This window comes from Pygoscelis adeliae, unplaced genomic scaffold (assembly GCF_000699105.1).
Source record: "Pygoscelis adeliae isolate BGI_AS28 unplaced genomic scaffold, ASM69910v1 Scaffold241, whole genome shotgun sequence".
Lineage (NCBI taxonomy): Eukaryota > Metazoa > Chordata > Aves > Sphenisciformes > Spheniscidae > Pygoscelis > Pygoscelis adeliae.
The window spans coordinates 2,822,483-2,850,210 of NW_008824056.1; the positions used below are offsets into that span (position 1 = coordinate 2,822,483).

General features: G+C 38.8%; 1 protein-coding gene across 1 annotated transcript in view; it reads right to left on the reverse strand.

Moving 5' to 3' along the window:
* Positions 1–2,920: 2,920 nt before the first annotated feature.
* Positions 2,921–27,728, reverse strand: part of MME (membrane metallo-endopeptidase) — a 53,397-nt gene continuing 28,589 nt past the window's right edge. The window contains exons 13-23 of the mRNA XM_009333945.1: positions 26,358–26,486; positions 25,318–25,416; positions 23,337–23,417; positions 22,254–22,357; positions 20,213–20,271; positions 14,887–15,006; positions 14,029–14,162; positions 11,720–11,785; positions 8,193–8,288; positions 7,702–7,778; positions 2,921–4,332 (exon numbers count right to left, since the gene is read on the reverse strand). Coding sequence (XP_009332220.1) covers positions 4,233–4,332; positions 7,702–7,778; positions 8,193–8,288; positions 11,720–11,785; positions 14,029–14,162; positions 14,887–15,006; positions 20,213–20,271; positions 22,254–22,357; positions 23,337–23,417; positions 25,318–25,416; positions 26,358–26,486 — 1,065 coding nt within the window. The 3' untranslated portion in view covers positions 2,921–4,232. The remainder of the gene's footprint in view (positions 4,333–7,701; positions 7,779–8,192; positions 8,289–11,719; positions 11,786–14,028; positions 14,163–14,886; positions 15,007–20,212; positions 20,272–22,253; positions 22,358–23,336; positions 23,418–25,317; positions 25,417–26,357; positions 26,487–27,728) is intronic.

The following is a 27,728-nucleotide window of genomic DNA, read 5'->3' on the forward strand; positions in this document are numbered from 1 at the left end:
AATTTTTTTTTCCTACATATTGTCACAAATTCTTCGTATCTCTGGTGTTCATGCCAACTTGATTCTAAGCATCTTTTCAGTAAAACAGAAACATTTTCTTAGGCAATGTAGCCAAGGCAGGTAAAATTTACAGAAAATGCAAACGCTTTAGCAACACAATGTTTGTGTTAGTGATACCACATTTACTGTTTTTATAACTTTTGGCAGTAAATCTGGCAATTTACTGAATTACAGGTGCTTCATGCCAAGCTCATGGGAATGCTAGAAAGGACCAGTGCATTTGCACACAACTGGAACTCCTACTGTGAAATCTTAGAGCGTTTAAACGTGGAACTGAAGAAGCACTGAGTGCTGCACTGAGTGACATGTCCTTCAGTCTTGTTTGTTGTTTTTGAGGCCTTTGGTAAATGCTTTCCATGGCATGTCTATAAATACTTTCCTGACATATTAAGACTCTGAGAAGGAAAATCCTCACTGGCACTAATGAGTTTGCAAGCTGTGATGAAAGGTATATTGATTGTCACTGCTTGTTTAATGTCAGGTATCTCACATCTGAATGATTTGTGCTATGTTTCTTTTATGAAGACCTGAATTTCACTTTTGCATGAGTGAGGAAATCATAATTGCCACCGGTTCAAGTTTGGTTTCTAAGACATGTATTTTACACTTTAGTTTTCTGTTAAATGCTAATACAAGTATTTCGTGCACTTAGCTGATGTGCCACGTGACTTTTGGAGAAGACTAAATTGATGCGAGGTGGTGTACGTTGTGCCTAGCCCCAGGATTGGTATCAGGAGACATTGAGATTCAGATCGGTACTGCAGATGATTTCTCTGTTTTCTCTCAGTTCTGGAGTGTAGCCATTTCCTACTAGGGCTTATTTCAGTAGTCACAGCTACCCACACAGTTCTAATTCAGCTGCTTTAGCCAGGAGTAAAGCCAACCCTTCATTTTTTTCCCACCTACTCCAAAGGGGGAATAAGGAAATGAGGAGCCTCATTTGCACCTGCAGGCTTGAGCCTGTGGTTAGCGTAGCCCGCATAGTTGTGTGAAGGAAGGAAGGAAGGAAGGAGGGGTCTCTCAGGGGGGTGTTTTTGGAAGCGATGTAGATGCATGGGCATATGTAAACATGACTTTTACAAACAGTTTGACTATTTAGGTTCCTACATTGACCCGGTCGTTTTTCTTTAAACCTTTCTCACTCACTCACATCAAATCACGGAGCGTTTGTAGGTTGTTTTCTAGATGTCCGTTCACTTGATTTCACGATTTCATGTAATGGAAGGAGGATATTTCTGGCCCTTTGTGCAATCAGCAATGACTAGTGAAACTTTGCCTTTCTTCTGGTCATATGCATTATGTTTGGTTTACATTTCACACACTTCTTGCCAAACTCCTAGCTCATTGTTACAGCTGGATGGTCTGTAATAAAATAGGTGGGAGGGGGAAGCAGCGATGAAACGGGGGGTTTGGGAAGTCTTACAATTCATGAATGTAAAAGCTGAGTTTGATGACATGTCTAAAGCCAGCTGTCAAATGTGTTTATGTTTTGTTTCCTTAAAGAGTATTTGTTGCTGCTCTGGCCAGAGCGTTGCTGGGTACTTTCCACGAGGGTAGCTTTATTTCTTACTGTCACTGTGAAAGAAATGACCGAATCCTTGGTAGTACATATGAATTCACCTTCCCTGCTCCACCAGGAGCTAGCGTGAATCAAGATGCAACTATTTTTATTTGTCTATAGGTCACTCAGAAGTGAAAAAAACCTTCACTGTGTAGTATGCCTGCTGTTGAAAATCACAGGGAGGAATCTGTATCTCCAACAATCAATACGCTCTTCTAGTTTTTTGTCTGTCTAGCAGGCACATGAAACATGGGGTATATCAGAAAAGCTTGCTGATACACTATTGAACAGACATTACAACTAATCTACCTGTATTGACTTACTCATGGGGGGGGGGTTTTGCTATTCTATTCACTAATTATTAGTGATTCTGTATTTATTGATTGTTACATTCAATATTATTTATTCTGTATTTAGTGATCCACTGGTTTATTTAGTTACCTTCTGAATTTCTTTTCTATCCTTGATGAGTGTTACCATGTCTAGCTGTAAAATGCGGATAACGGTACTTCCTGTCTCATAGTTTTATGGGCCTGCATTTGTAAAGGATTGAGTTTCATTCGGATGCATCAGGTTAGTGATGAAGACTATAGAAAGCTCTATGACAAATACGTGGAGAGGGGTGAAGAAAGGAGCCCAGCAGACAGGGAAAAACCCTGTTAACACAACTCTCTTTTTTTCTACCACTTTTCTCTAACTTCTACTGTTTTTCACTCTTTGCTTCTCTTTTGTGGTCAGGAGTGACTTGCAGGCAGTAGTGACTAGACAAAGAATGGTGTGGGTGCAAGGCCCCTGCAGGTCCTCTCTGTGCCCTGGACATCACGTGCCTTCAGAAGGGTCTGTAGGAATGTGCTTTGTGGCTGCCTTTGGCCACTTGATCTGCCTGGCGCACCACAAGCAGAGATCGTTCCATTGCTGTGTAGAAACTGAGGTACAGCTACCATGCCTCCAGCAGCAATGGAGCCGTACTGGCTGCTACGGGATGCCTTTGCTACTGCTCTTGCATTAAGCATGACTCTTCCAGCTGGGAATTCATGAAAAGGAATCTATTTTCTGCTCTCTTTAACATACTGTTGGGGAAAAGTCTTGGAAGTTTTCTGCAGGCAATTTTGGTGTGATTTCGTAAATAACCTACTGAGATCTGCTTTTAAACTAGAACAAAATTATTTGTATTCTCCTTTTGTCAGTTGTTATAGGTGTTGAAGTGTGGTGTCTGGGGTGAGTACAGAAATTTATTTGCAGAGAATTTTTTTTTGTACTTTTGTATTGCATATGAAGAACACACATTGCATTTGGCTCATCATTTCAGTTTATTATCAAAATGTTTTTATCAGATGACAAACTCAGAAAGCTAAAAGGAACATAGGTTTTTAAATATACCTATTGTAGCAGTCATCTGAGGTATGTGGTACTTATTTTTGGAAATCTGTTAGCTTTGATATACAAAGCAGTAAGTGCCTTTCCAATCTGCATGAGGATGTTTAATACATATCATTGCAGATTTAAAGCCTTTTACCTTCTTACTTAAAGCTCCATTCTTGCAATCAGCTGTGCAGCTTTACTGATGTGAGGACTGACATCGATCAGAACAGGTACAAATTATGTGCAGGATCAGACCCTAAACACTGAGAAAGTCAGCCTGAAAACTCGAATATTGGTATACTCCATTGGAGAGCTCAGTTTTGTAGACTTTGTCTTATTGCCTAATACCATGCTTTACTCAAATTTCCCAGTTCTATGCAGCCACTGATAAAATATATTACAATACTTCAAGTCAAAAGTGTAGCTCAGATTTAAATATAAAAACTATGATTTATACATTACTAGAAACTTTAAAAAAGACCAACTTTAGAGAAAGCAAGAAAAAGCTTAGAAAACTGTGAAAGGGTCTTTGCTCACAATCTTACAGATTATATGTTCAAAAATTAATAAATTACCTACAGTTTCAGTTTGGCTGGAAAGCAGTAAATAAACTGTTGTAAATAGTGACTTCAGATAATACACACTGGAATAATTAGTGAGAAGTTACTTAACTTAATTACAGCAGGTCTTTGGACTCCTCTTGTATAAATGGTTTCAAGTAAAAATGAGAACATTTGGTAGAACAGATTTATCGTAACAGCAGAGGGTACAAAGTCTGACACTGAGGATATAAACTGTTGTCTCATTATCATGTTATGATGTCTAAAACTGTGTGTTACTTAGTATTTCCTTCCTCCACTTGATCAGAAATATGCATTCACCGACCAGTAGGAGATAATGTGTTATACTTTGACATTTAAAAAAAAAAATCCAAAAAGCCACTGGGCAGTGGGGAACAGGATTAACTACAAGTGAAATGTTACTATACGCTGCCAAGTGATTTAGATTCTACAGGGTTCAGTGATAGGAAAAGCAGCCGATCAGCTAGAGCAGCTAATTGCTGCATTGGCATTTGTCCTTCATTTGATGTTTTGATGTGTGATTTTTTTATTTTTGCCTGTTTACCAAGAATTACAGTGATTACTCTAGCATATTTCCCTCAATTTTCTTCCCTCCTCCCCTGCTCAAAATTACTTCAAAATTTCTCTTTTTCTGGAAAGCTTCTCGAGATGCAACGTTTACAGTTCCGTCACCAAACGCGGCACTTCTTAGCAGGATCCATGTAGTTCGTCTTGGTGCATGAAAAGGCTTCAGAAAACTCCGGAGAGTTTTGCAATGATCCTATGACCCTTTAAAACAAAAAACCAACATCTTGTCATTGTTGCTTGCCTTTGTTTAAAACAAACAAGACAACCCACATTTTGTAACTTCTTTTTTTGCATCACCTCAAAATACTGTGGGAAACGCCCGTATTTCTGAACTCTGACTGTTGCTTCCATTTCACCTCAAGTGGCTGTATTTTCTATTTTCAGTTTGTATGCTCCCTACTGCAACTCCCCAAAACATAGGACCTGTCCCTTCCTCATTACTGGCTCTCGCAAAACTTCCATTTATTTTATTAGGAACTTTATTGCTTGTCGTTAGTTTTCACTGAGAATTTTTTCAGCTATGTTTTGCTGACAAGTTTCTTGGTAAAGGGAAAACAAGACCCTGAGGTAGAGGACAGCGGTGTAATTTTTCAGTGAATGTTCTTTTACATTTTTACACCAATTGAGTTTTAGCTAACATCATACTGCTTCTCTGGGCATTCTCCACAAATGTTCCAGTGAATGAGTTTCCTGAAAAAAGACTCACGCAAGGAACAGCTTTCAATATGAGAATGAATTTTGAATATGAGAACATTCCAGCTAAAGCAGTTTTTATATGTGTAATTGTGAACATCTGTGAATATATCTGCTAGGAGTTGCTCATTCCTTCAGGAATGGAAATGTAGTGTGCACATACCTATGCAGGAAAACAACTTCAACTTCAACTGTCAAATAGAGATACTGGTGCACATTGATTGTGGACCAGGAATTATTTGAAGAACAGTTTCTTTGAGTAATTTGTGATTATTCTGTGAATAATCTTAATCATTAGATTCAACAGAACCAGGAAGTGTCCACAGAAGTTGAGGTGAAGTTCAGCAGCTGACATCTGCAACAGTTCGACTGTCTCTACAAGATCAAAAGCGAGACTATTTGCTAACTGGTCTCAGGCGCCAGCAGCAGCACAGGAGATAGCACAGAGAAATGATTACAAAAAAAGTCATGCATTTAAGTGATCTAGCAGCGCTTCATGGCTCTTAAGGACTAGAGCTGCTAAAACGGGATTTTGCCAGAAACAGAGCAAAAAGTATTTTGGGTGTAATAAAACTCAGCTTACATTTGTTATTAACAAACAGATAAAACAGCAGTGGGGTAAGAATCCTGCTTCATTTACTAATATCCCCAGAACTACAGGGATTTGGTATGTAAGCAGGGCTTGACCTGTATCTGTTATTGTACTTGCTATGTTTTAATTGTGCATGTTAACACTCAGATACAGATTCCCTTTCACCTCCCTTTGACAATTACCTGATCTAAGGCATCTTGCTGTTAACTTATTTTTCTAGTGGACAAAAGATTCTACCTGTCCAGTACTCAGAGTTGTTAGCCCATAAACTAAAATTGTACTATGCAATTAACAATTTTTATGAAGAGCTGCCTGTCCTACCTGTAAGGAGAAATACCCTGCAGTTAGTGTAGCAGGTGTTAGAAATAAACAACAAAAAAACCCATCCCACCCCCCAAAATAAAAAAAAGGCACAATGGGGGCCATTGTGACATTTGAATACTATGCCCCCCAAAATAAAAAAAAAGGCACACTGGGGGCCATTGTGACATTTGAATACTATGTCATAAGGCAGTAATTTTGTGGGTATGTCTCATGTACTGAAATGCTTTCTACTTTAGAGCTCTTAGGGCGGCCTCATCCTGAAAATTACTTCACATTCTAAAAATGTTAGCATGGTTTCTCATTAATACTTGTGTAATTCCATATAAAGTTTATATAGCCTTTCATACTGGTGTAAAAACAGCACAATACATGATGTAATATATCCAAGATATACACAAATGCAATTACACAAAGATGCTGAACTAGTGATCTTCAAAGGACTCGTGACTCATACAAATTAGATATGCAAAGAGGAGGCACAGTTCTGAAGAACTGCTGCAGAGCCTCATTAGCATTGTGACCAAATTCGGCTGATTGTAGGACTTGATGCATGAACTGCCTCCGGGAGAGATCTGCAGATAGTACAAAAACCACCCACAGTGAAATGCCAGTCAAGTAGCAATTGAAGGAACAGTCACTGCTTTCACTAAATATTTGAGTACGTGGGATAAACAAAATAATTCTTTGGTGAAAAGCCACTGAAAGAAAGATACTGGAATTAATGTACTGAATTGTATCAGCAGAGAAATCAGCTATTGTGTATGTGAATCCTGGAGATGACACAGCCTTTCAAAGCTAACAGAGATGTTAGCTAGATCTTTAGTTAGATGTTGTGATGTCTACATTGCTACTTGATCTCATAGCATTTGACCAAACAGATTTAGTAGAGCAAAAACATTGTTACGCTACTGATGAATAGGTTGCTCTGACTTAAATTCAAAAGAAAAGATCCTAGTCTGGCCCAAAGACTTCCACCCTGCACAGCCAAGTTGCTTGCATGACTCTACTGAATTCTTGGGAAGGCTGACTGAGTACACAAGGCAGAAAATACAAATTTGCTTATTGCACCACAGCATACAGGTTTGTTACCAGTTGAGGGGCAGTGAGCTTCCACCTAAAACTCACTTCTGTTACTCTTGCAAGAGAGAACAATAGTGACCTTGTGTAACACCTGGGGCACAGCAGAGCCCCAGTTCTGGGCTGCAGGCATCACGAGTAATGCTGGTAACAGAACAGAGAAGATGGGCCAATCCACTCTGCTGGAACAGAAGAACGTCGTTCTAGCTCTAGATGGCAAAGGCGTTCCTCATTCTAATGACAGCAAAGGCTATCAACAGAAGGCCATTTCTCTCTCATGTCAGTTATTACTGTTTAAAAGAAGATGAATTCTTCTCCATGCTTAGAGGAGTAAAATCTTTGCACTCCACAGACTAACTGGAGATTTTACCTGTGACTTTAATGGAGGACGGCAGCCCATCCATAGCCTTTGGTCTTTATGAGAACCCTATCAGGAGCTATTGCGGGAGCCAGGGGACTTCCGGAAGCGCACTGGATTCCAGACACAGTCACTGGGACTCTGCTGGAACCATCATGCACGTTTGGTGACAGCCAGGTGATGGTGTTTGTGTCCTGTGATGACGACTGTTCAAAGCTTCTCAACAGCGTGGACAGAATTAAGTTGTATCGTCTCAAGGGTGAGGACAACTCCCCCACAGCCTTACTCTGCCTGTGCAGCTTCCTGGGAAGGACTGTGCCTGTTTCTGTCAGCACAGAGCTATGCTAGGGCTGGGAGGTCTAGAGGGACAATCTGTCTTTCTCTCTCAACCATCTTCAGTGTGCTATGCCTATGCCTAAATCTACCCTGGTAAGTGCAACCTAGCCTTTTGTATAGACTTCTTTAAATTCTATAGCTAAAAGCTGTGTTGCTTGGAATTGCACTGAAGATTATTATACATGCTGACCTGAATTTGCCTGGGCTGTGCACGTCAGTTTTGATGGAGTTCACAGCATATTCTGGTCTGTATGTTCCACACCATACCTACACACGTAACAAAGAAAAGCATTTGTAAGCAATAAGATTGTCCAGGAAGAGACCTGCTGTCATTTCACTATGAAATACTTAATGTTGTGAGAATAAATTTCACATTAGAACATAAAGAAAAAAATGTGTATTTTGTTTAAAAAAATAAAAAAGTATACTGTTGTCCTCAGACAAAGGCACTTGGGCACAAGAAACCATCTACCAGACTTACTCGTGGATGAATTAATTTTAGAGAAGATAAAAATTACCTAACAAGGATTTATTTTCACTACTTTGTAGTGAACACTGCTCAGCTTAGCAACTCTGCCAGCCCTTAGTAAAACTGTGAAAGTCAGCCTATTCTTTCTGACTCACTGTTAAACTGTAACTCAAAGTGATTTTCAAAGCCTTCAGTCAAGAAGTATAGAATACCTGTGCGAAGTTCAGAAAAAACAGCTGCTTATGGTTCATTTGAAGACCAGGAAGAAGTTCTTCTTTTCCATGCTTTTTCACAAAGTTTTCATAGGCCTGTAGAATAAATTGAGTAGAAACGTTATAACTTCCAGCCCAGACAGTCAAAACAAAATGATGACAAGGAGGAACATGGGTTCTTTGAGATAATTAATCATGGACTACCTTGGCCATCCATCTTACCACATGCCACCTTTAAGCAGAAAAAAGACAGGGCCATATCTTAGTACTGTGATACCAGTGGCCTGACTGAATCAAGACAGTTTTCTCATTGAATGGGCTTTACAGTAGTATTTTACACCAGGTTTAGGGAAGCTGCCCAACTTATATTGGAATAAATGGTAAGAGAAACACGCTTAAAGAAGGCAATTTATTGTAGTGAAAAGAAGCCAAGGCTAATGGAATAATTTCGGTAAGATGGGTACACCCAGATAACAAGAGCTTTGCATAACTATGCACCTTTTTACAGGGGAAGAAATTAAGAACGCAAAGGAGGACAGTTGTCTTCTGAAATACAGTAGCTACAGAGAGTTAGTACTATTCTTCAGCAACCTTTATAATAATTAATGTATTAAATTCTATTGGACTGTTACATATTTACCTAGCAAATCCTTTCACAGGGTTAGTTAATGACTGCAGAAAGCAAGGTGGTTGTGTGTTAAAAAAGTAGAGTATGTTCTGTAATGGAAATGACTGTGAAATTCTCTGACATCAACGGAGGGGTAGGTGTAGCGAGGCATCAGCAAGCTCTGTGCTAAACCAGCCTCCAAATCATCAGGGTTCAGAGCTGACTCTATAAAGATTCACCCGCAGCAGCTCTGTCTCCTGCAGGTTCTGTGGGTCAGGCATTACTGCCAGTTACTCTCAATATGTACCTGGCATGGTAAAGATTCACATGGAAAAGCATGCCGCTGTGCTGCTTTCTAAGGCACAGTCTCAAAACGAGCATACCTGAGGTGTCTCACATGATTTGGAGATTCCCTGTGTGTGGATCCCTAGCTAAGTGGCTGGGGGGGGGGACCCCTCTGCTCAACGAGGCACAAATGATCTCCAAGGCAATCAAGATGTGATCAGAGGATTCATTCCTCCCCCATTTATTCATCTTTCCCTCTTCCCCTCCTTCTTTCCATTAGACTTGAGAGATGTGAGGTAAAAAGCTTCAGCTGTGGCAAAAAAAGGATTCTTCTCTCTGATTCTACAGAACACATGTATTTGCTGTCCTGTTTACAGTTTTTTTTAATCTCAAATGTTTATCACATAAACGTATTTCATAGTTTTTTTGCCAACTGTTGGGTTAGAGTCTAAAATAACACACTTATGGTAAGATACACTTTCCCTTTATACAATGCAGAGTTCCAGGATCCAATTTTACTACCACAAAACTGATTCTGCAGGGAGAAGAAATCAATTTTATCGATTATCTAATGTTGCATTATGAAAAGTAGACTTTTTTCATTGTGGTTTTGTTTTTAAAAAAAAAAAAAATTGCAGAAGACTTTAAAACCTTTCCATAGTAAGAACAGCCGCTTTCATGTTTATTATGAAGACCATGCATCAGACAATGTGTTGTTAGTATATCATTACTAATAGAAAGATGCTGGCAAATTGGAGAAATGTTCTGACTAAAGTCAGTGCCAGGGTACCACATGAGTAAAGCCGATCAACTGCACAAGTGGATTGACTGAGGAATGAGCGGTTAACAGGTTTACTGAAAAGGCTCCCAAAGTTTTAGTGGATAACAAGCTGAACAAGAGACAACAGTGCCACGGTACTGCAAAAAAGGCAAGTGTCACCGGGATGTATAAACAGGAGTGTCTTATGTAAGATGCATGAAGTAATCCCTCTACTCTACTTGGCACTGGCCAGGACTCAGCTGAAGCACTCTGTCCAGTTTTGGGCACTGCACTTCAGGAAAGATGTGGACCAACTGGAGAGAGCCCAGAAGAAAGCAGCAAGAATGAGCAGAGGTCTAGCAAACATGACCTATGAGGAATGATTGAAAGAATTGGTTTGTTTAGTCTAAAGAAGAGAAGTCTGGGCCTTCAAGTATGTAGCAGTCTTCAAATACGTAACAAGTCACAGAAAAGAAAGGAACAGATTGCTCTCTGTTTCCACTGTTGAAAGCAAAGACACGATGGCACTCGAACTGCAGCAAGGAGGCAGCGGAACTTCTCTTACGGTATGTTTGAATGATACAGAAATGGTTGATTCTACCTGCTAGGAGGGGGGTGGAGTAGATGACCTCTCAAGATTCCTTTTGGACCTTTTTTTACTATTTGTATGATGTAATAATAATTATGACTGACTAATGCTTTTTTTTGTAATACTTCTGACCGTCTAATTTTTCTTTGGCTACTCCCATTCCTTTCAGAAAGAGTATGCCCTTTCATGGGTTTGTACTGTTTTTTTTTAAATGCACAGATGTTCCAGTAATTGAAGATCAGACTAATCTAATATACCATACTGACGCCTCTTTTAGGCTTCCAAATCATTCTTTAAACTCTAATAATTGTATTGGCCCTCAAACATGTACATTTCTAGTGAAGTAAGTGTTGCTGACGGTTTTGTTTGCAGAAGCTGGGATGATAACTTTGAGAAGTGTGAGTTTGCCCATGCATCCCAGCAGGCACTTTGTTGAGGAGTGACAGCACTCCAGTTGTCAAGTGTTGAATGTTTTGCCGTGGAACAAGGTGTTCAGGGAAGAAGAGGGACGATCATGTTATTAAGGCCTGCAACCATCAGATTTGCAAGTAACAAGAAAAGGTCACAGAGAAGCTGACTAGCTTCTCACCTCTCAACCCGCATTCACAAAGAGAAGACCTCTGCTTCTTTTACCTTCAGTCTCAAAGCTGGCCAATCTAAGGGGTTAAGTATCTATTTCAGGAAGAGAAGGGAAGGAAAGCCAAAAAGCATACAAGCTCCCATGGAGGCTTAGTGCAAGGAGTCGTGATGTCACTGACATCTTTGGACACCTGTACAGGGGACCCAAGTCACTTGTACAAGATGATATTTTGAACAGTTTTTTGAACAGTGAATAGTGTTCCATATAGGCAGAGGCTGCTTATGGGTAGAGCTTAGAAGAAAGTCATTCTGTCCCTCCTTCCTGGCATAAAAAAGCTGGGGAAGACAGCCAGCCAGAGGCAGACAGCTGCTCAGTATCATCAGTTTAGTTAGGTGATGGTCCAAGTGTGATTCATTAAATGTTTTCATTCTACAAATCCCCTATTCACAAAAGTAGAAAAAAAAATAGAGAGAAAGAAGTCAGCTGAAAAAGAGTGCACTAGGAACAGATAATATGTATCCTGAAATAATTGACAAGATGAAAGAAATACAACAGCCGGTCAAGAGTTTTAAACTGTGCCGTGATGATGCAGTAGGTATGGTCCTGTCCCTAACACAAAAATAATGTTTCTTCTTCAAAGGCTCTGAAATTAATTTTCTTGATCTATGATAGTTTCAGCTAAAATAGAAAAACGAACACTTCTTACCTTATATGCTTGTCTAACACCCCCATTATCAGCAATGTTTTCTCCTAGTGTGTTGATTCCACTCAGCTGTAAAACAGAAAGGAAAAGTATAGTTTTCTGAAAAGAAGAGCTTATCCAGGACCTGTAATGCCAAACTTCATGCGTTTTTCACTTTTTAAAGGCAAGAATTCCCTTAAAATCTGAAGTTTTAGCAGAAGATTATGTTGACATCTCTGAAAAGCCTTTGCCTCCCTTGTCTCAAAATCCATGCAGATACTATTGTTTTCCCTAATCCTCTTCTTTCGCCTACAGGCAGCTTTCTAGGCTCTCAAATCTTTTTTACCCAGATTTTCTGATGCTTAGTCATTGTTCATTCGTTCTTCCTATTTTCTCCATGTCTTTAACCCTCAGCTTCTTACTACAGTTCCAATTAGAGGAAGTGGGCAGAATCTGTCCATATAGTCTACGAAACAAGTAAAAATCCAAACTCCAAATAGTTGAAATTATCAGTTAACAGACATCAGCAAATCTGCTAGAAAGTCAGTATTTTCCTGTGTATTAGGCAAGTTAGGTAGCTCTTTGGTAGCAAGATACATAGAAGATATCTATTTAGCTGGTATAGTATTCGTAAGTCAGTGAAGTATCACTAAAAAAGACGAAGCTTTAGTAATGAAGAATCTGTAATTTTATTTTTAAAAAATTGTATTTTCAACCTTTAGCCCAAGATATTGGGCTATGATATTCGAAGCTGCAAAACTTGGAATCATCATTAGATTGAATTTAATGTGTGACAAAATGGCAGAAAAATATGTTGAAATATTATTCTCTATTTTTAATGGTCTCTCTGTGAGTCCCAACAGCTTAACACACAGATTAGGAAAACCTCAGGGCTGGAAGTTTTATCTTTTCCCTATTCTGTATGATGGAATATATTGTCAGCTTCTAAAAAACCCAGACAGTAGTAGTCAGAGAAATAGCTTCTTGTAAGTGTCTTCTCATTCGCCGCTTAGCTCTAGGAGGTCCCATCCAAGAGAAATTTTGCTCCTTACAGAAAAACAGGTGGTGGCACGGTTCAATGCCACGTGTGGTTATCCAGTGAAGTCCAAAATAAACAAGGTGGATGTTTAAAGTAAGTGGTCTTCCACAAAGCAACGTAACTGAGCGCTCCTGTAGTAAAGTGCTTTCCTTTCTTTACTGTACAGCAACGACCCAGGGGCTGACACTCACTTGTCATGTCACTTGCCATGTGGAAGATGCAGGACTGTGAACTAAAAACTGCACTGGTGCAGTATGTACCTTGGCTGACAGAATGATGGCAACTCAGCTAGTAATTGTGGTTGAAATTTACTATCTGTAGCTTTGAAGTATGTGCTCTGCCAGCCTGGGACAGTAAAATCCCTATGGCAGCAGGGTGGGAGCAGTGTGAAGATGCTTAAACTGTCTCTAGATGATTAAAGCTGGGTTATGTGCTAGAGACAATGCAGAGGCATTAGCAGGGCATTTGGTCACCCCTGAAATGACATGCTGTGAAGTGCTGTGTTACATATACAGGGCCGTCTCCATCCAGTGGCAGTTTTGCAGCTTGCATTTAATAGGAAAAGGACTGGTCTCCTGTTCAGTATGAGTAATTGTAATATCACTGTCACCTGTTTCTGTAAGTTAACAGAATATTGATCTTGTTGGGACACAGAATATACCCAATCCTGCTAACTGTTCTCGTGAAATTAGGGCCTCCAGACACAGACACTACACTGAATGCCTAATAATTTTAACTGTGCAGAATGCTATAAATGCTGTCGCATTTAGATTGTCTGCCTCCCCTAAATCTGCTTGTCATCTTTTCCTCTCCTGCAGTACCCTGATTCTTCTCAGACCTTTTTGCTCTGTAGTCCAGATATTTGTCTTGGGGAAAGAGCAAGAAACTTTTGAGTGAAGGAAAGCAGCAGGCAGGATTTGTTTTGATGGGGATATGTATTATTTGTGCATCAAGATTTGGGGGAATGAGGTTCAAACTTACAAATTTTTTTTTCTATTCCTTTGTGGAATTAAAAAAGAGCCTTTGAGGGCCCAAAAAGGCTTCTAGGACAGCCACTCATTCACAACATAAATCCTGCCTCTTTCAGAACAGTCAGCATATATGTGGAGTTTTTACCAATATCTTGAATTTTAAGAATCAATTTTGCTTTTTTTTTTGTTTGGTGTAGAGACGACAGTGTTGGCCATAAGCCAAGAGAGCATTCATGTGAATAAGGGTTTGCATGTTTAGGACATAAGGTTTTGTGCTTCCTCATTAAAAATAACATTGGTAGTTACAAATAAATATGACATACATGCTGTCCACCTGCTAGGTCCCATGAAAAGTTTCCATACTGGTACACCATACACTGGGATAGCTCCTTAAAATTGCGTGCTGATTCTTCAGTCCACCAGTCTACGAGGTCTCCATTCTCATTAAAATTTCTGCCTGCAATAATATAACAGAATTATGTATACAGGAAAAGAGGTTTTTGATGCAGTAAGAGGGGTAGCAAGTAAGTATAATCACTCATGCAAAAAAATTGCTGTAATGAGGCAGTCATACAGATGATGTGGGTTTTTTGTAGTTTGTTTTTTTGTTTGTTTTTTTTTTTTGCACTAAGAGGGCTATATTTCAGCAGAGGAGGAAAAGAAACTAATTCAGACTGAATCAGAAGATGGGATTAAGGCTCTCTTAGGAAGCCTGGTATGGTTCTGACCTGTGACTCAATGCTGGATTGATCGTAGCGTGGTCTAGAAATGAACGATGTGGCTGGGCTGCAGGTCTGATTGCTAGACCCTTGGGTTCACACCTATGCCAGCCTAATGACACACCCTGTTCACAATTATGCATAGTTGATGATGGTTTTTGATGTAGCCTTTGGAAAAAGCAAGTGACCATGAACTATATTAAAAGCCCTTGTGTGCTGCAGGCCCACATCCTGGGCTGTTGCTGCAGCCCAGCAGCTACAGGAGCATCTGTGGGATTCTTTGGATAGTGCTTTTAGGAATCATCATGGGGAACAATACTGTAAAGCCTCAGAAATCCAGATTTGGTCTTATATATGGAAACTTCATCTTCACTTTATCTGCCCCCTAGAATGATTAAGCACTAAAGCATGTAAAACATTCTGTGCATTGTAAGATTTGTAACTAGAAACTCAGTGCCTTACCATTGTCATCAAAACCATGTGTGATTTCATGACCGATGACCATGCCTATGCCACCGTAGTTCAGAGATTTGGGCTGGGATGCACTGAAGAAAGGGGGCTGCAAAATGCCAGCAGGGAAGACTGAAAAAAAACCCACAACACAATTAAGGCACTGCCTTGTTATCCTATGTGCGCAGTGTGAACAGACCATTTTTATGGGCTTCCACCAAAGTCATGCTGTTCCCTCAGATTTACCAGCAACGTGAATTGACACATGGTAATGGCTGTAGGATAGTAGGAACAAATCAGCAGGACTACTCCCCAGCTCCCTCAATCCTACGGCAAAGCAAAATAGCTCTTCAGACACTTGCAAAATCATGATCAGCTTTTACTTTGTCTTTGTTACTATTTTACTCTGCAAAAAAGCAGTTTACTTTTCCAATTTACAGCACTTAGCATTCTCAGACTTCTGTATCATTATTAAATAAACCTCACAACATCATGAAAAGTGTTCCCCTAGAGGAATAATTATTTGATCATTGCCCCCACTGCAAATCAATCTGAGGGAGACGAATTTATTTTTCCACTGAAAATATCAGTAACTCCCACTAGAATCAATAAAAATAGGCCAAGCTGGGAATGAAAGAACTAGAACAAAGCAGTTCTTTTCAACCACTTCTGTGCTCATTTTTCTAGGCTTTTAAGAAAAAAATTAGAAAAAAGAAATCATGTTGCAATTGTGTTGTTTTTATAAATGAAGAATTAAAAAAAATTCTATAAAATACTCAGTTACACTTTGTATCTCATGCAGGCCTTTTCCCTATACTTCAGCCTGTTGCAGCAATATGAAGTATTAATTCTCACTGTGAATGAGATGTACGTAACTCTACAAAACTTGAACAAAAAAGGGGAATTACGATGACAGTTTTCACACAATGAAAGAAAGAAAACAGATACTTCTTGCATTTCAGCATAAATCCAGTACAGTTCTAGCAGTCTCTTTCGAGAAGAACCATGGGAAAATTGAAAAATAATAAACAGGTTAGAAAAGAAACTATTTCTGCTGTCCTGTGCAAACTGCTGCCTACTGTCACAGTAACCCTATTACATTGTTAGTTCGACATGGAATTAAATATCCAATGTTTTGATGGTTTTATCAGAAAGTATTGATAGTAAAGACAAGAGTGTAAATGCCATACTGTGTGATGGGCTATTTTGATGACTGGCAAACCAGTGATATCTGGCATGTACAGCATCAGAACGCTATTCTTTTTGGAGATTACTGCTAGCAAGATGTTTACTCAGAATGACAGGCATCAGTCCTGGTGGCGTGGACTATTACAACTGTAACTTCACTTGGAGCTCAGCCTGTCTTTTGCTTGAAACCATAGGACTATCTTCCCTCCCTGGATGCAGTTACCCGGGCTTTCAGTTCAGTTTAATTAACACCCTGTCACCACATACATTTTTAGAGTAAAATGTTGGAATTTGTAGATTTTATTTATTTTTAACTCCACCCTTCTGAAAACAACTTATTCCATGACTTCTGTTAGATAATACAGAGCTGAAGTAGACGGGCATTCCTCCCACAGTGGGATACATTTCGAGTAGAGATTTAAAGAAGAGAGAAGTGCAACTCCTTTGGGATCTAAAGGGCAGATGGTACTTCTCAGCTTTGTGAACATCCAAGGCAGGAAAAGGCATAAAGTATTGCCCTCAGAATCTGTGCAGCCGTGGACAAAAGAAAAGAAGATGTTGCTTTTCTTCATGAGTGTGTTTGAGAACAGTAATGCCTTTACCAGGACTGATTGTGTTGCATAGTATCCCAACAGCCAGAAGCATGGGTCAGTTCAGTTCTGCATACCTGCCTGTGGATCAGAGGTAGCTGGTACCTAAAGGACCAAATGGTGGGCCACCCTACTAGCAGCAGCTCAGCTGATTTTTTTGAGGTTGAGTGGCTTCCATATGATCAGTGCTGCTGATGGAACAGTGAAGGTCAGACCATATTAAAATGTAATAATAAAGCTCTAAATTTCCTACACATCATGCACAGAACTCCTCTTTAGAGGGATTTTTTTTTTTTTTTAAAAGCATAATACTAAGCTAATTCAGACATCACTCTAAAGATCAGACTGCTTTAATTATCCTGTGGCATGCCATAGCTAAAGGATGAGGTAAGAATTTATGGCTCATATTAACTGCCAGTCACCAGTTTCAGTCTTCCAAATCATGACTCCTTTTCTATGAATTACTGAACAAAGCTATTTTAAACAAAGCCTTCTGAGCAGATTTTTGTGCTAAATGGTCAGTAATGAGCTAAGTGCTCACTTAGCTTTACCACCTGCCAAACTGACTGCACTGTCTTGCCATCCTTAACCAAGCCATGCTGGTCAGTTAAAGTCAACACAGTTTTGTCTCTATGAAGTCTATCTTGGATTTCACAATGCTTATTTCATGTTTTACCTTTAGAACCCACTGCAAAGCCAAAACAGTTTGGGTTAACTGGAAAAGTTCATGAACCTGGGCAAATATCACCAAAGTTTTGACTAGGACATGAAACCTAAAGATAGGTGAGTATTGTAGCTGCTGAATTCCTATGCAAACAGCACCACACCAGTAGGCTGTTTGTAGTGGGCTGTATTCTCTTGTCCTGTTTATGACTGCACCAATACAAGGAGTTTTCTCCGTGCCGCCTCATTCTTGCCCGCATGGTGTTGAGGCTCACAATGCTGCAGTCCCACTGTGCCCAAAACAGTACTCTCTGTGATTCTGAAAGTGCAAGCTATTGCAAAGACACAGGCGACTAGTAGGAGAAGTCAGGATCATATTTGCAGAAATCTGCTTAACAGATGACCTGACTCAGTAAAATCTGAAAATCTAGGACTGCAGGACTTTTTTTTATCTTCTTTAATTCTTCAGTGGGGCAGAAATAATTAAAAAGAAAAAAATCCTTTTGGAAAGCTTGGCTTAGTTTGTTGATTTCTTCCATTATAAACCTGATGCTACTCCTTTAAACCTGCACTCACAGAACCAAGACTTATGTGATCAGAAGTGCTAAATGAACTTTATTTTTTTGCACAGAAAACACTGACTGTGAAAATGTTAGTATGCTGTATCAAACACACCCTGTAAAAACTGGAAGAAAACTGCAGCCATTTGGCTTAGTGCAGCTGTGCTTGCAAACTGAGCAGCAGGGAGTGCTTTTTGCCATGTAATAAAGTATGATAATTGGTCCCAAAATAAAGCTTCCGATTACCGCTGGTGCTACTGGAAGTCCTGCTGGCAGTGGCAGTCTTGCAGATCAGTGACATTATTTTTGATACTAGTACTATAAGAGCCCAGTGGAAGAGAGTATCGGACATTTTTCACCTTGATTTAATAGTTCGTTTGATAAAAGAACTGGGACTGTATCGGAAGCCATTACTGAAGACTGAAAAGAAGTGGTAACTTCATCCCTGGCAATGAAAATGTCTCCACCAAATATTTTCTTTGGAAGGCTTCATAAATAAACAAGAAACAATATTGTTTCATTTCTGTGCAGAGCCCTGCAGGACAAGGTTTTTTCATTTTTTTAGAGCCTTGTCTTCAGGAGTTATACATGGATCATAGTACCTCACTAATGGCTTAGAAAGGACACCGCAGTTTATGACACATGGATAGTAATATTTGCAGAATGGGTATGACAGAAATATTGTGAGACATAATTAATGTTGTAAAATGTTTTGTGACTATTGAAAGACTGCACCACTGTGAAGAGATCTGCTATGGTTCACAAGATGAGAAACCTCAGTGCTTCCAGGTGGTTCTAATCTTCAGCGATAATGGATTTTTTTTTTTATTTCTTTAAAAGCATTTTAATGCTTTCTCTTCTGTTTTAAGTTATTTTTAACCATGGGTAGGCTGACATTAGAAATGTTTATACTCAAAAGCATTACGAAAACTATTTCATTGTACTGAACTTTTCTCTTACTTTTTAAATTTGATTTTTCCTTGGTTTAAACTACCAGGTTTCCGTTTTCACTTTTCCAACACAAAAGAAGCAGAATTAAATGACACATCAGACAGTGAACTTGAAGTCATCTGGCAGACTTTAAATCTTGAGAACAGCAATTAAGGATGCCTCAAAATTCCTTAAACTTTTTTTAAGCCATATGTAAAAGAATGTATGTTAGAACTTTGCATTTAAGATAGCTAACAGTTAAGACTTGCAATTTAAATGGGACTACTTAAAGTAATACTAGTATGGAGCTCTTACATCCTGTGCTTCATAATTAGATCTTGAAGTGCTATAGACAAGATAGCTGGTGCGGGATTTTCTGAGTAAACTGTCTTTTGGGAAATGCTGGTTTCACTGAGCCCCAAATGTTTTGTTCCAACTGCCATGATTATTTTTACATAGAGAAGGTGGTGACAGAGCCATGTAGGATTTCTGTCGGCTTGGGACTTGAAGCAGCTCTGGAACAGTGACCATATGCTCCAGAAGCAGTGACCCCATAAGTTCCTGGTCCCATGCAGCATGGGACAGTTGGCTCAGCCCAGCTTATGTGAAGCTGATTGCTGTAGTCTGTCTTCTGAGCACTGGATCCTACAGCTGTGTATGGGAAGGTGCTGGAGATGAGGAAATAGAAAATGAGAATAAGTTGTTTTTTGCACTAATATTCCAGCACTGTTTCATCATCGAATGCAGAACATCTGCTGCCTCGATAACAGGACGTTTGTTTTAGACTGGCCTCACTCTCTGTAATTATCCTTACGGAAAGCAAAGTGTACTGCTTCATGAGAACAGGTATGGTGATTCTGGCCTACCATATGAAATGTTACGGGATTCTGAGCGGTCCAGTCAGTGAACTGGCGTATTCATTAACCAGCAGGATGAAATTCAACATCCTTCCCAAAGCCTTACAAATAAGCTTGTACAAAGGAATTGCGAAGGGGCTATAAGGAATGGAAGCCACATGTACTCTATGGCAGGAAGTTCCATGACGTTCTTTTAGTCAGTGTTTCATTCAGGTGAAAGCGGTACTGTACTCCCTGTTCATCCCTTAAAAAAAAAAATAAAGGCTGGGGAGACCAAATTGACTTGGTTATTAAACTTCTAGCCACTCCACACTGCTATTGCTTTCATGGCTGAATCCCAAGCCTCTGTCCTTGTTCTGCACAAAGGCAATTCAAAACATGAGAAGATGAAAACACTATGAATGAAACCTCTGATTTTGCTGCACTGAGGCCCTTCTGCAACCCCCATAATATTAAGATTGTTTCACTTCTTGATTTTAAAAACACATACATATATATATACACACACACCATTAAATCTGTATGCAATTAATAAGTTGGTAAATCTTACCTATCTGATTTCTACTTGCTGAATAAAAAGCATTGACAACAGCAGCTCCACTTATCCACCTAGTAACAACAGACGAATAAATGTTAGAATTTCAGTTCTTAATGGCAGAGTTAACCATTACTGGAACAAACCTAGACACTGAATCACAGAATAATTGAGGTTGGAAGGTACTTTTGGAGATGATTCTCAAGTCCAATGCCCCAGTGTGCTCAGCCTCTCATCGTATGTCAGACACTCCAATCCCTTAATCATTTTAGTAGTCCTTTCCCTTTGTTATTCAAACTGATTAACGATACTTATTTTTTGTTTCTATTTCTGCTCATACTGCAGCATTGTACAGACAAAATTTCCCATATAAAGAAACTGAAACACAGAACCTGAGGTTATAATGGTATCTAAACATTTGGGTATAACGGAATGATCTATTTGATTAACTGTATTGCATATGCCAACCATATGCAATGCAAAGTATTCTAACAGTGGCTACTGCTTGATTAAGTGAAAATAAATTTGCAGAATAAGTTGTAACTATCAGAGGATAATTAATTGTAGTTGATACTTCCAGGCTCACTTTAGGTAACCTTTGAATGCAATTGAACTTAGTTAGTTTAGTTTACTAGTTACTCCTAACTAATATACACTTGTGAGAACAAAATAGGAGTTGTGTTAAATCAAGCTGAAACAATTGAACAAGCCAAGCCCAAACACAGCTTGAAGTTAAAATAGAGCAGAAGTGAGGTGGCTGTTAGGTGGAACATAAATTTTCAGTTAATGATATGTAAATACAGCAAAAGAAACAGTTGGAACTATTTATCCACAATAATTACTATAGTTCTGAAAAGCTATGACATAGTATTTGGAAAATTCATAGTGGTCATTCCAGAGGTGTGACGTATATACTTCATCTTCTGAAAAGGTGAGAGTTTGAAGATGCAAGATGACTGACTAGAAAGAGTCTGAACAGTTGCAGGTTTTGATTTTTTTTTTTTCCTTAAGAAGTCTGGAACAGCACTATGAAAATGATAAAGTAATTAAAAATAGAAACACAGAATCATAGAATAATTTAGGTAAAAAGGACCTTTAGAAGTCATATGGCCCCATGTGAAGCTAACTAGATCAGGTTGCTTAGAGGCTTGTCCAGTCAAGATTTGAGTATCTCCAAGAACAGAGATACGGAGATCTCACAGCCTCTTTGGGTCTTGTTTGACCACCCACATTGTGAAAAGTTTTTCCTAATATCTAATCAGAATTCTGCATGTTCCAGCTTGTGTCTTCTCCCACTTGTCCTATCACTGTGCATCTCCAAGAAGGGTCAGGCTTCTCTATATCGCCTCCCATTAGGCAGTTGAAGACAGCAATAAGACCTCCCCTTAGTCTTGTCTTTTTTAGACTGTACAAAGCTAGTTCTCTTATCCTCTCCTCAACATAAATCCAGCTCTGCAGCCCTTATTCAAATGAACAGTCTTGCAAAGTTAGCATGGCCTATGGTGACCACAGTAATTTTTCTGATTCGGTTTAAATTCACTTCCAAATGGGTCAGAGGTGAGACAGGAAGAGTGTCCAGTACAGCTAGAGAATGTGCCATGTCAGTCTTTTGGTACATCTACATTCTACATTAATATTTTAATTCAGAGCAGGAGTACGTTTCTGAAGTAAATTCCTGCTCATCCTCATTTAATTATGCTTTCTCTTTTCTCATGCAGTCTCTGAGCAAGAGAAATGAAATTCTCAGGGACAAAATTCATCTTTCAGATGAACTTAACTAAAAAGCTGCTCTCCAGGAGTCCACTTAATCCACTCTGGGAGCTAAGGGACCAGACTAGACCTACTCCTGAGTACTTAACCTTCTACGCCATCTCCCAATTTCTTTGCCCTACTTGCTAATGTAGGTCCAGCCTTTGAGAAACGAGCAATGCCCTCTTACCTGCCATCTTCATGGAGGAAAAAGCGCAGGTCATTAAATGATTACTGATTACCCTCCAAGTACTGCCTCCTGTGGAAACTGGATGAAAGACTACACACAGTATTTTTAAATACTTACTCCTCTTTGTCCACCTTTTCTCTAAGCTTTTTCAACCTTTTCTTCTGGGTAAATACTAAATTTTGAATAATGTTTTCAAAGTATTCTTCTTCTTTGTAGTTCAACTAAAAAGAAAGAGGGAAAAGTACTTAGTGGTGGTGTTACTGATGTGCAATAAGACACATGGATCTGGAAAATCTAGTCTGAAGCATGATGAGCTAAGCAATTCATTTTTAAGAGTGTTTTTTGATCTACAATTAGAACTTGGTTTGCAGTGCTCTGCTACATCACAGAGTTGATATTGTAGCTGGATATATTTTAGCGGCTGTATAGTTTTTTCCAGAGATCTTTATTCCCTCTTTAGATATGTATTTTGAGTCGAGTTCAGCATTTGTTGGTTTTGACCCTAACCTCTGGGGGTTGCCCGCTTGAAACCAGTAGCTACCAACTTGGTAAGCTGCAATTCCACCTTAGAAAGAACACATGAATAAGGCTCAAATGGTGTTTTAAAAAAAACGTACTTTGGTTATATGTCTGTATTTTTCAAAATTAAAACTTTGACTTCTAAGACGCATTCTGCCTGAACATACATGTATACTAAATACATTAATGGACTTACTCTTACAAATGAACCTCAAGGTAAAAGAATACCGAGGTCACATTTTGCAGTGAAAAAGCTCAGATGCAGTTTAAATTATATAGGTTGTCTAATGTCATACTTCAGGGACTAATTACAATCCATAGATAAATAGGCATAGTTACTAAGTTATGTGTACTTGCATCCACTTCAACCAGTGTTACGTCAATCCGTGGCAGATTTAGAAATACTGGACTGAACACCATTGGCTCCCTGTTTTATTCTAGCATAATTCCTCTAGAATTTCTACATTCCCTTGAAATACCATCAAATACTTATCACCATCTGTACTGGATCAGCTGTGCTACACTAGCTTTTAATACATCCTTATTTACACCTGTGCAACTGAGCACAAGATGGAGTTATTCTGTGCAGATGCATATGGTTTGGCTTGGCTACGAAGGCAAATTCACCATTTTTTCTCTTAAGACACTTTTCTAATTATACCACCTATTGCGGATACTTACCTCCTGGTACTCGCTGTTCAGCTTACTGTCATCAGTCATGATCTCATCTGGATAACCAATCCTCTCTCTAATTGCTGTTGCCTAGGGACAAGATAGTTTTATATCCATAGCAAATCAGCCATATTTTTAAATAAATCATAAATTATATAATAAATGCAATATGGAAGCAACTGCAGAAGACCCATGATGTTAATTATATTTAGGTTTTGTTTACATTTTTTTACTCATTGAAAGCACTGTAAAGTTTATGGTTAATTATAACAATGGCAAATTCTAGAAAGTATGCTCTGTTCCTTCCTTTGCAAGTAAACTTAGAGAAATGTGCACAAGACAGCCAAACATACTTCAACTATGCTTTTGAGTTGAAAGGCTGGTTTCAACAAATAGTAGAAATCCTGAAATATTTGACATACTTTACAGCATGTAAAATAGCAAAAAAATTAGTAACTGGATGTTTTTTAACTTCAGTACATTATAGAAAAACACATTTACAAATTTCCAGAAATTTGTAGTTTGACTCACTTTGGCTCTGTATCCATATTTCTTAACTAGCTCCCACATCTACACTGGAGTGAAATAATTTATTTAAATGTTCCCAAATTTTGACAATTTGAAGTCCTGAACAAAGCTTTTTAACCCAAACCTTACTCAGTTTCTTTTGATAACCAAGTATTGTTTTGTATTTGATGTCAATGTCAGGAGTAATTAAAAAAAAAAAAGATTCTTTAGCAATTCTTTCTACTATTTCCATATAAATATGTCTTAATAAATTTAGCAGTAAAATCACATTATTTATACAAATAATTTTCTGATGTAGGCTATTCCCACAAACAAGTGAACTTTATAAGCCACATGTGGAGTGTGCGTGGGTTTTTGATCCTAACTTTTCAGACAGTTTGCATCTCATTTTGTAAATAAATTGTTCGTTATAGTGGAAGTATTTCATAGACTTTGTACATAAACTGTCTATGTCTAATCATAGTACAGAACGTGTTTAGGATTTTCAGTTTACTACCTGACTTACACTGCCATTCCTGATTTGAAGTTACTGTGTGGCTGTAACTGATCAATACGTGTAACTATGTAAATAACACTAGGAATGTACATAAGCACCAGTTTGTATAACTGCATCTTTGCTGTCTGATCACATCAGAATCAATATAAGCTCACTGGATGCCATGACTGTCTTAGCTATCTGTTGCAATCGTAGCTTTTTGCAGACTTTACAGTCTAGAGTTCTTTGATAAACCAGTAATATTTTGATATTTATTTTAAATGTTTTTTTCTAAGATTTTCTAACACAAAATTCTGGAGGAAAATGCCAGGTCCCGCTTTATAATTAATAAACCCATGATATTTTCCAAGCTTTTTTAAAATTAAATTTTAATAATAAATTATCATTAAAACCGCAAAATTGAAGATTTTTTATTATCTCTACAGTTTAACAAAATAGATATGTAATAAATAGTTCTCTCAATTGCTTCACTCCCAATTCAGGGCTCTCTACAACTGATTTCTGTCACTTATTCCAGACTTACATGAACTGTCTGAAGCTACGTCTTCCTTTAAAAGAGAACTCACTGATGGTGTCCAGCCTGTGGTTTGACTTTTTGTTTTTGTCCTATCACTCCCAATAGCTGGTCAAATCACCATAAATCATTCCTTCTCATTTTCAGTATTACTTTCTTGTAGATATTCATTATCTAGCCCCTTAATCACTGATTTGCCTGGAAGGTCTTAATCTTGTATATCGATTCTTCCTATTTTCTGTGCTTATCTCCACAGAGGCCCCTTCCCATGTAATATGGATCTGATATAGGAAGTCTGCAAGCTGCTGTGCCTATATAAACACAAATATATGTGGGTTTTTTATATATAAAATAGTGATAGATGTTACTGCTTATGTTTTTCAGGAAAAACAATTGAAATACTGATTTTTATAGAAATACACAACATTACCAATATTTAAGATTTAACTTACTTTTTGTTCTGCTTTCTTTTTGGTTTCTGCATCCATCCAGGTAAGTTCATCTAAGGTTTTTATAAAAACATCACGTATATCTGCAATCATTTCCTCAACCTTGGAAAAAACATCGCTATGTTACAAATCCACATAAAATGATCCCATTATTTTTCCACAGTCATAGTTTGTTTATTACAGACTTGTTTTTCCTGCACTAGCTGCTTGAGTATATGCCGTTTACGGGCCACACCCAAAAATCTGGAGCTCAAGTTAAGTAGTATTTTTAACCTGTCCTGTGGGAGGAACAGGAATGGGCATGACCTCACAAGGTAATGCAACTTAGGTTACCAAAAATCTGTCAGATATCCATCTGCTGGATGTTGTGCATCTGATCAAAATATTCTGTCTATGTCAACCACAAAAAATGGTGTATCTTAAGCCTGGATTACAGTAGGAGTGATAGGAGGAAAACTAAGGCTTAACTCCAGGTTAATTTTCAGCAATTTTCTGTGTGAATGAAGACAAACAGAAATAACTGATTGTCCCTGCACATCGTGTAGGCAGGATGTGAACTAGCGTCAGTCTCAAAGAACAAGCAGTGACTGTTCATTTCAGTAAGTGCTGTTCCTTGGGCGTGCGTATGGGCTTGTGCATGATCCATCGCTAATGTACCAGTGGTGCTTTAGGCTCAAGGCTGGCTCATCGAACAAGTGGAGCAGGCAGGTGCCTCTCTCCCTCCAAGTGTGCATACGTAATTGTCGTATTTCACACGTTACTTCACACTGTGGTCATTTGCTTGGAAAGCAGGCCAGCTCAAGACTAGTAATGCAAAAGTACTTAGGTGCAAAGGAATGACTCTCCTAGCACATGCGTTCTTGTTACTCCTCAGTGGTACACTGATTAAGAAGCAAATCTGAAGGTTAGGTTTTTTAGAAAGTGAACCTGCTATATAGAAAAGGTTAATAAAAAGTAATCAAAGCTGTGTAAAGAACTGCATGGTAAGTGACGATTAAGTGACCCTTAGATGGCACACAGGCTACGTTTGCTCAAAGCTTTACCACATGTTTACTGTCTCCAGCAAATGCTTCCTCTACATATAATCGTCCCACTGCATTCTCCATGTTGCCATTGACATAGTTTGCGCAACGACGCCAAACAGCAGTTTCTGACGTTGTGCCGTAAAGTGCCTGTGAAACATAAACATTAGGTATAATAGTGACACCTGGGCCCACATAAGGTGAAGCAGAATGGTGACTGACTGGCAGATGTGTGTTTCAGAGGAGCCTAGTTGACCTTAAATACATGCATTTAATTCACATTTGTGTTTATGGCAGTTCGGTGGACTCACTCTGTAATGGGAACATCTGTCACAGGCTGAGGAAATATGAGAATCATTATTCTTTATCCTTCCAAAACATGAAAAGTAGAGAGGAGAAAACTACTCTGAAAGCTAAGAATGGGAGAGGTTAAAGAGGAATACCCCGACATAAAGCTTTCACTGTAACAGGGATCTGTATTGCAGTTCCAGCTCTGACAGGGCCATTGTGATTATGCAGCAAATTAATTTCTGCAGTGGTAAGATTGTGTTTTCCACCCAACCAGCAGCTTCTATCAGAGCCTCCCACCTTTGGGAGCTTGCAGAGTAGAAGCTTGTTTACTCTATGTGATGTTGCTACAAGGTATGCAAGGATTTTGTCATGATAATGTATAAATATGTGATATAGCTGAGTGGATAATATAATGGTATGACACCTGAATGCAAGGAATATAACAGACAGTGTCATTATAGGGCAACTCTCTGAAATTATATTCTATAATGAAGTTTATATTCCATAATGAAGCACCTCTCCATCTCTTCAGAGGTACAGATCAATGACTTTTGGTGTTAAAAGCTCTGTAACTGCTACACCTTGAACTGAATTATTTGTATTGAAAAGGAAAATTACTAACGTTTCTTTTCACCCTAAAGCATTATGGTCTTTTGAAAACGTTACCAGTATAACACAGCACAGAGATATCTACTGCAGATCTCCCTGAAGAGCCTGTGATGTTGGAACTTTCTGTAACTCATTACTAACAGACAGCTGAATAGACTAGAAAATCTAGTCCTTAATCTATTTCTTTCTTAGATACTCCCTGCACACATACAGGCTGCATCAGTAGTCATTTGCTTACATAGCAAAAGCTTGTATAGCAAAAGTAAATACAACACCTCTCCCCCAGAACTTAAAGCAAACCCAGTAATAAACATTAGCAGTACTGAGCTTAATTCAATTAATAACTAATTCAGAATGACTATGCAGTGAAGATTCCGGTAGATCACTTTGTGCTGCTCAAGCTTATCCTAGTTCATAACCATAGTTCACGGGTCTCAGCATGACTTGGGTAGAGGGCTACTTGAGACCATGGTGGACTTGCATCAGACCAGG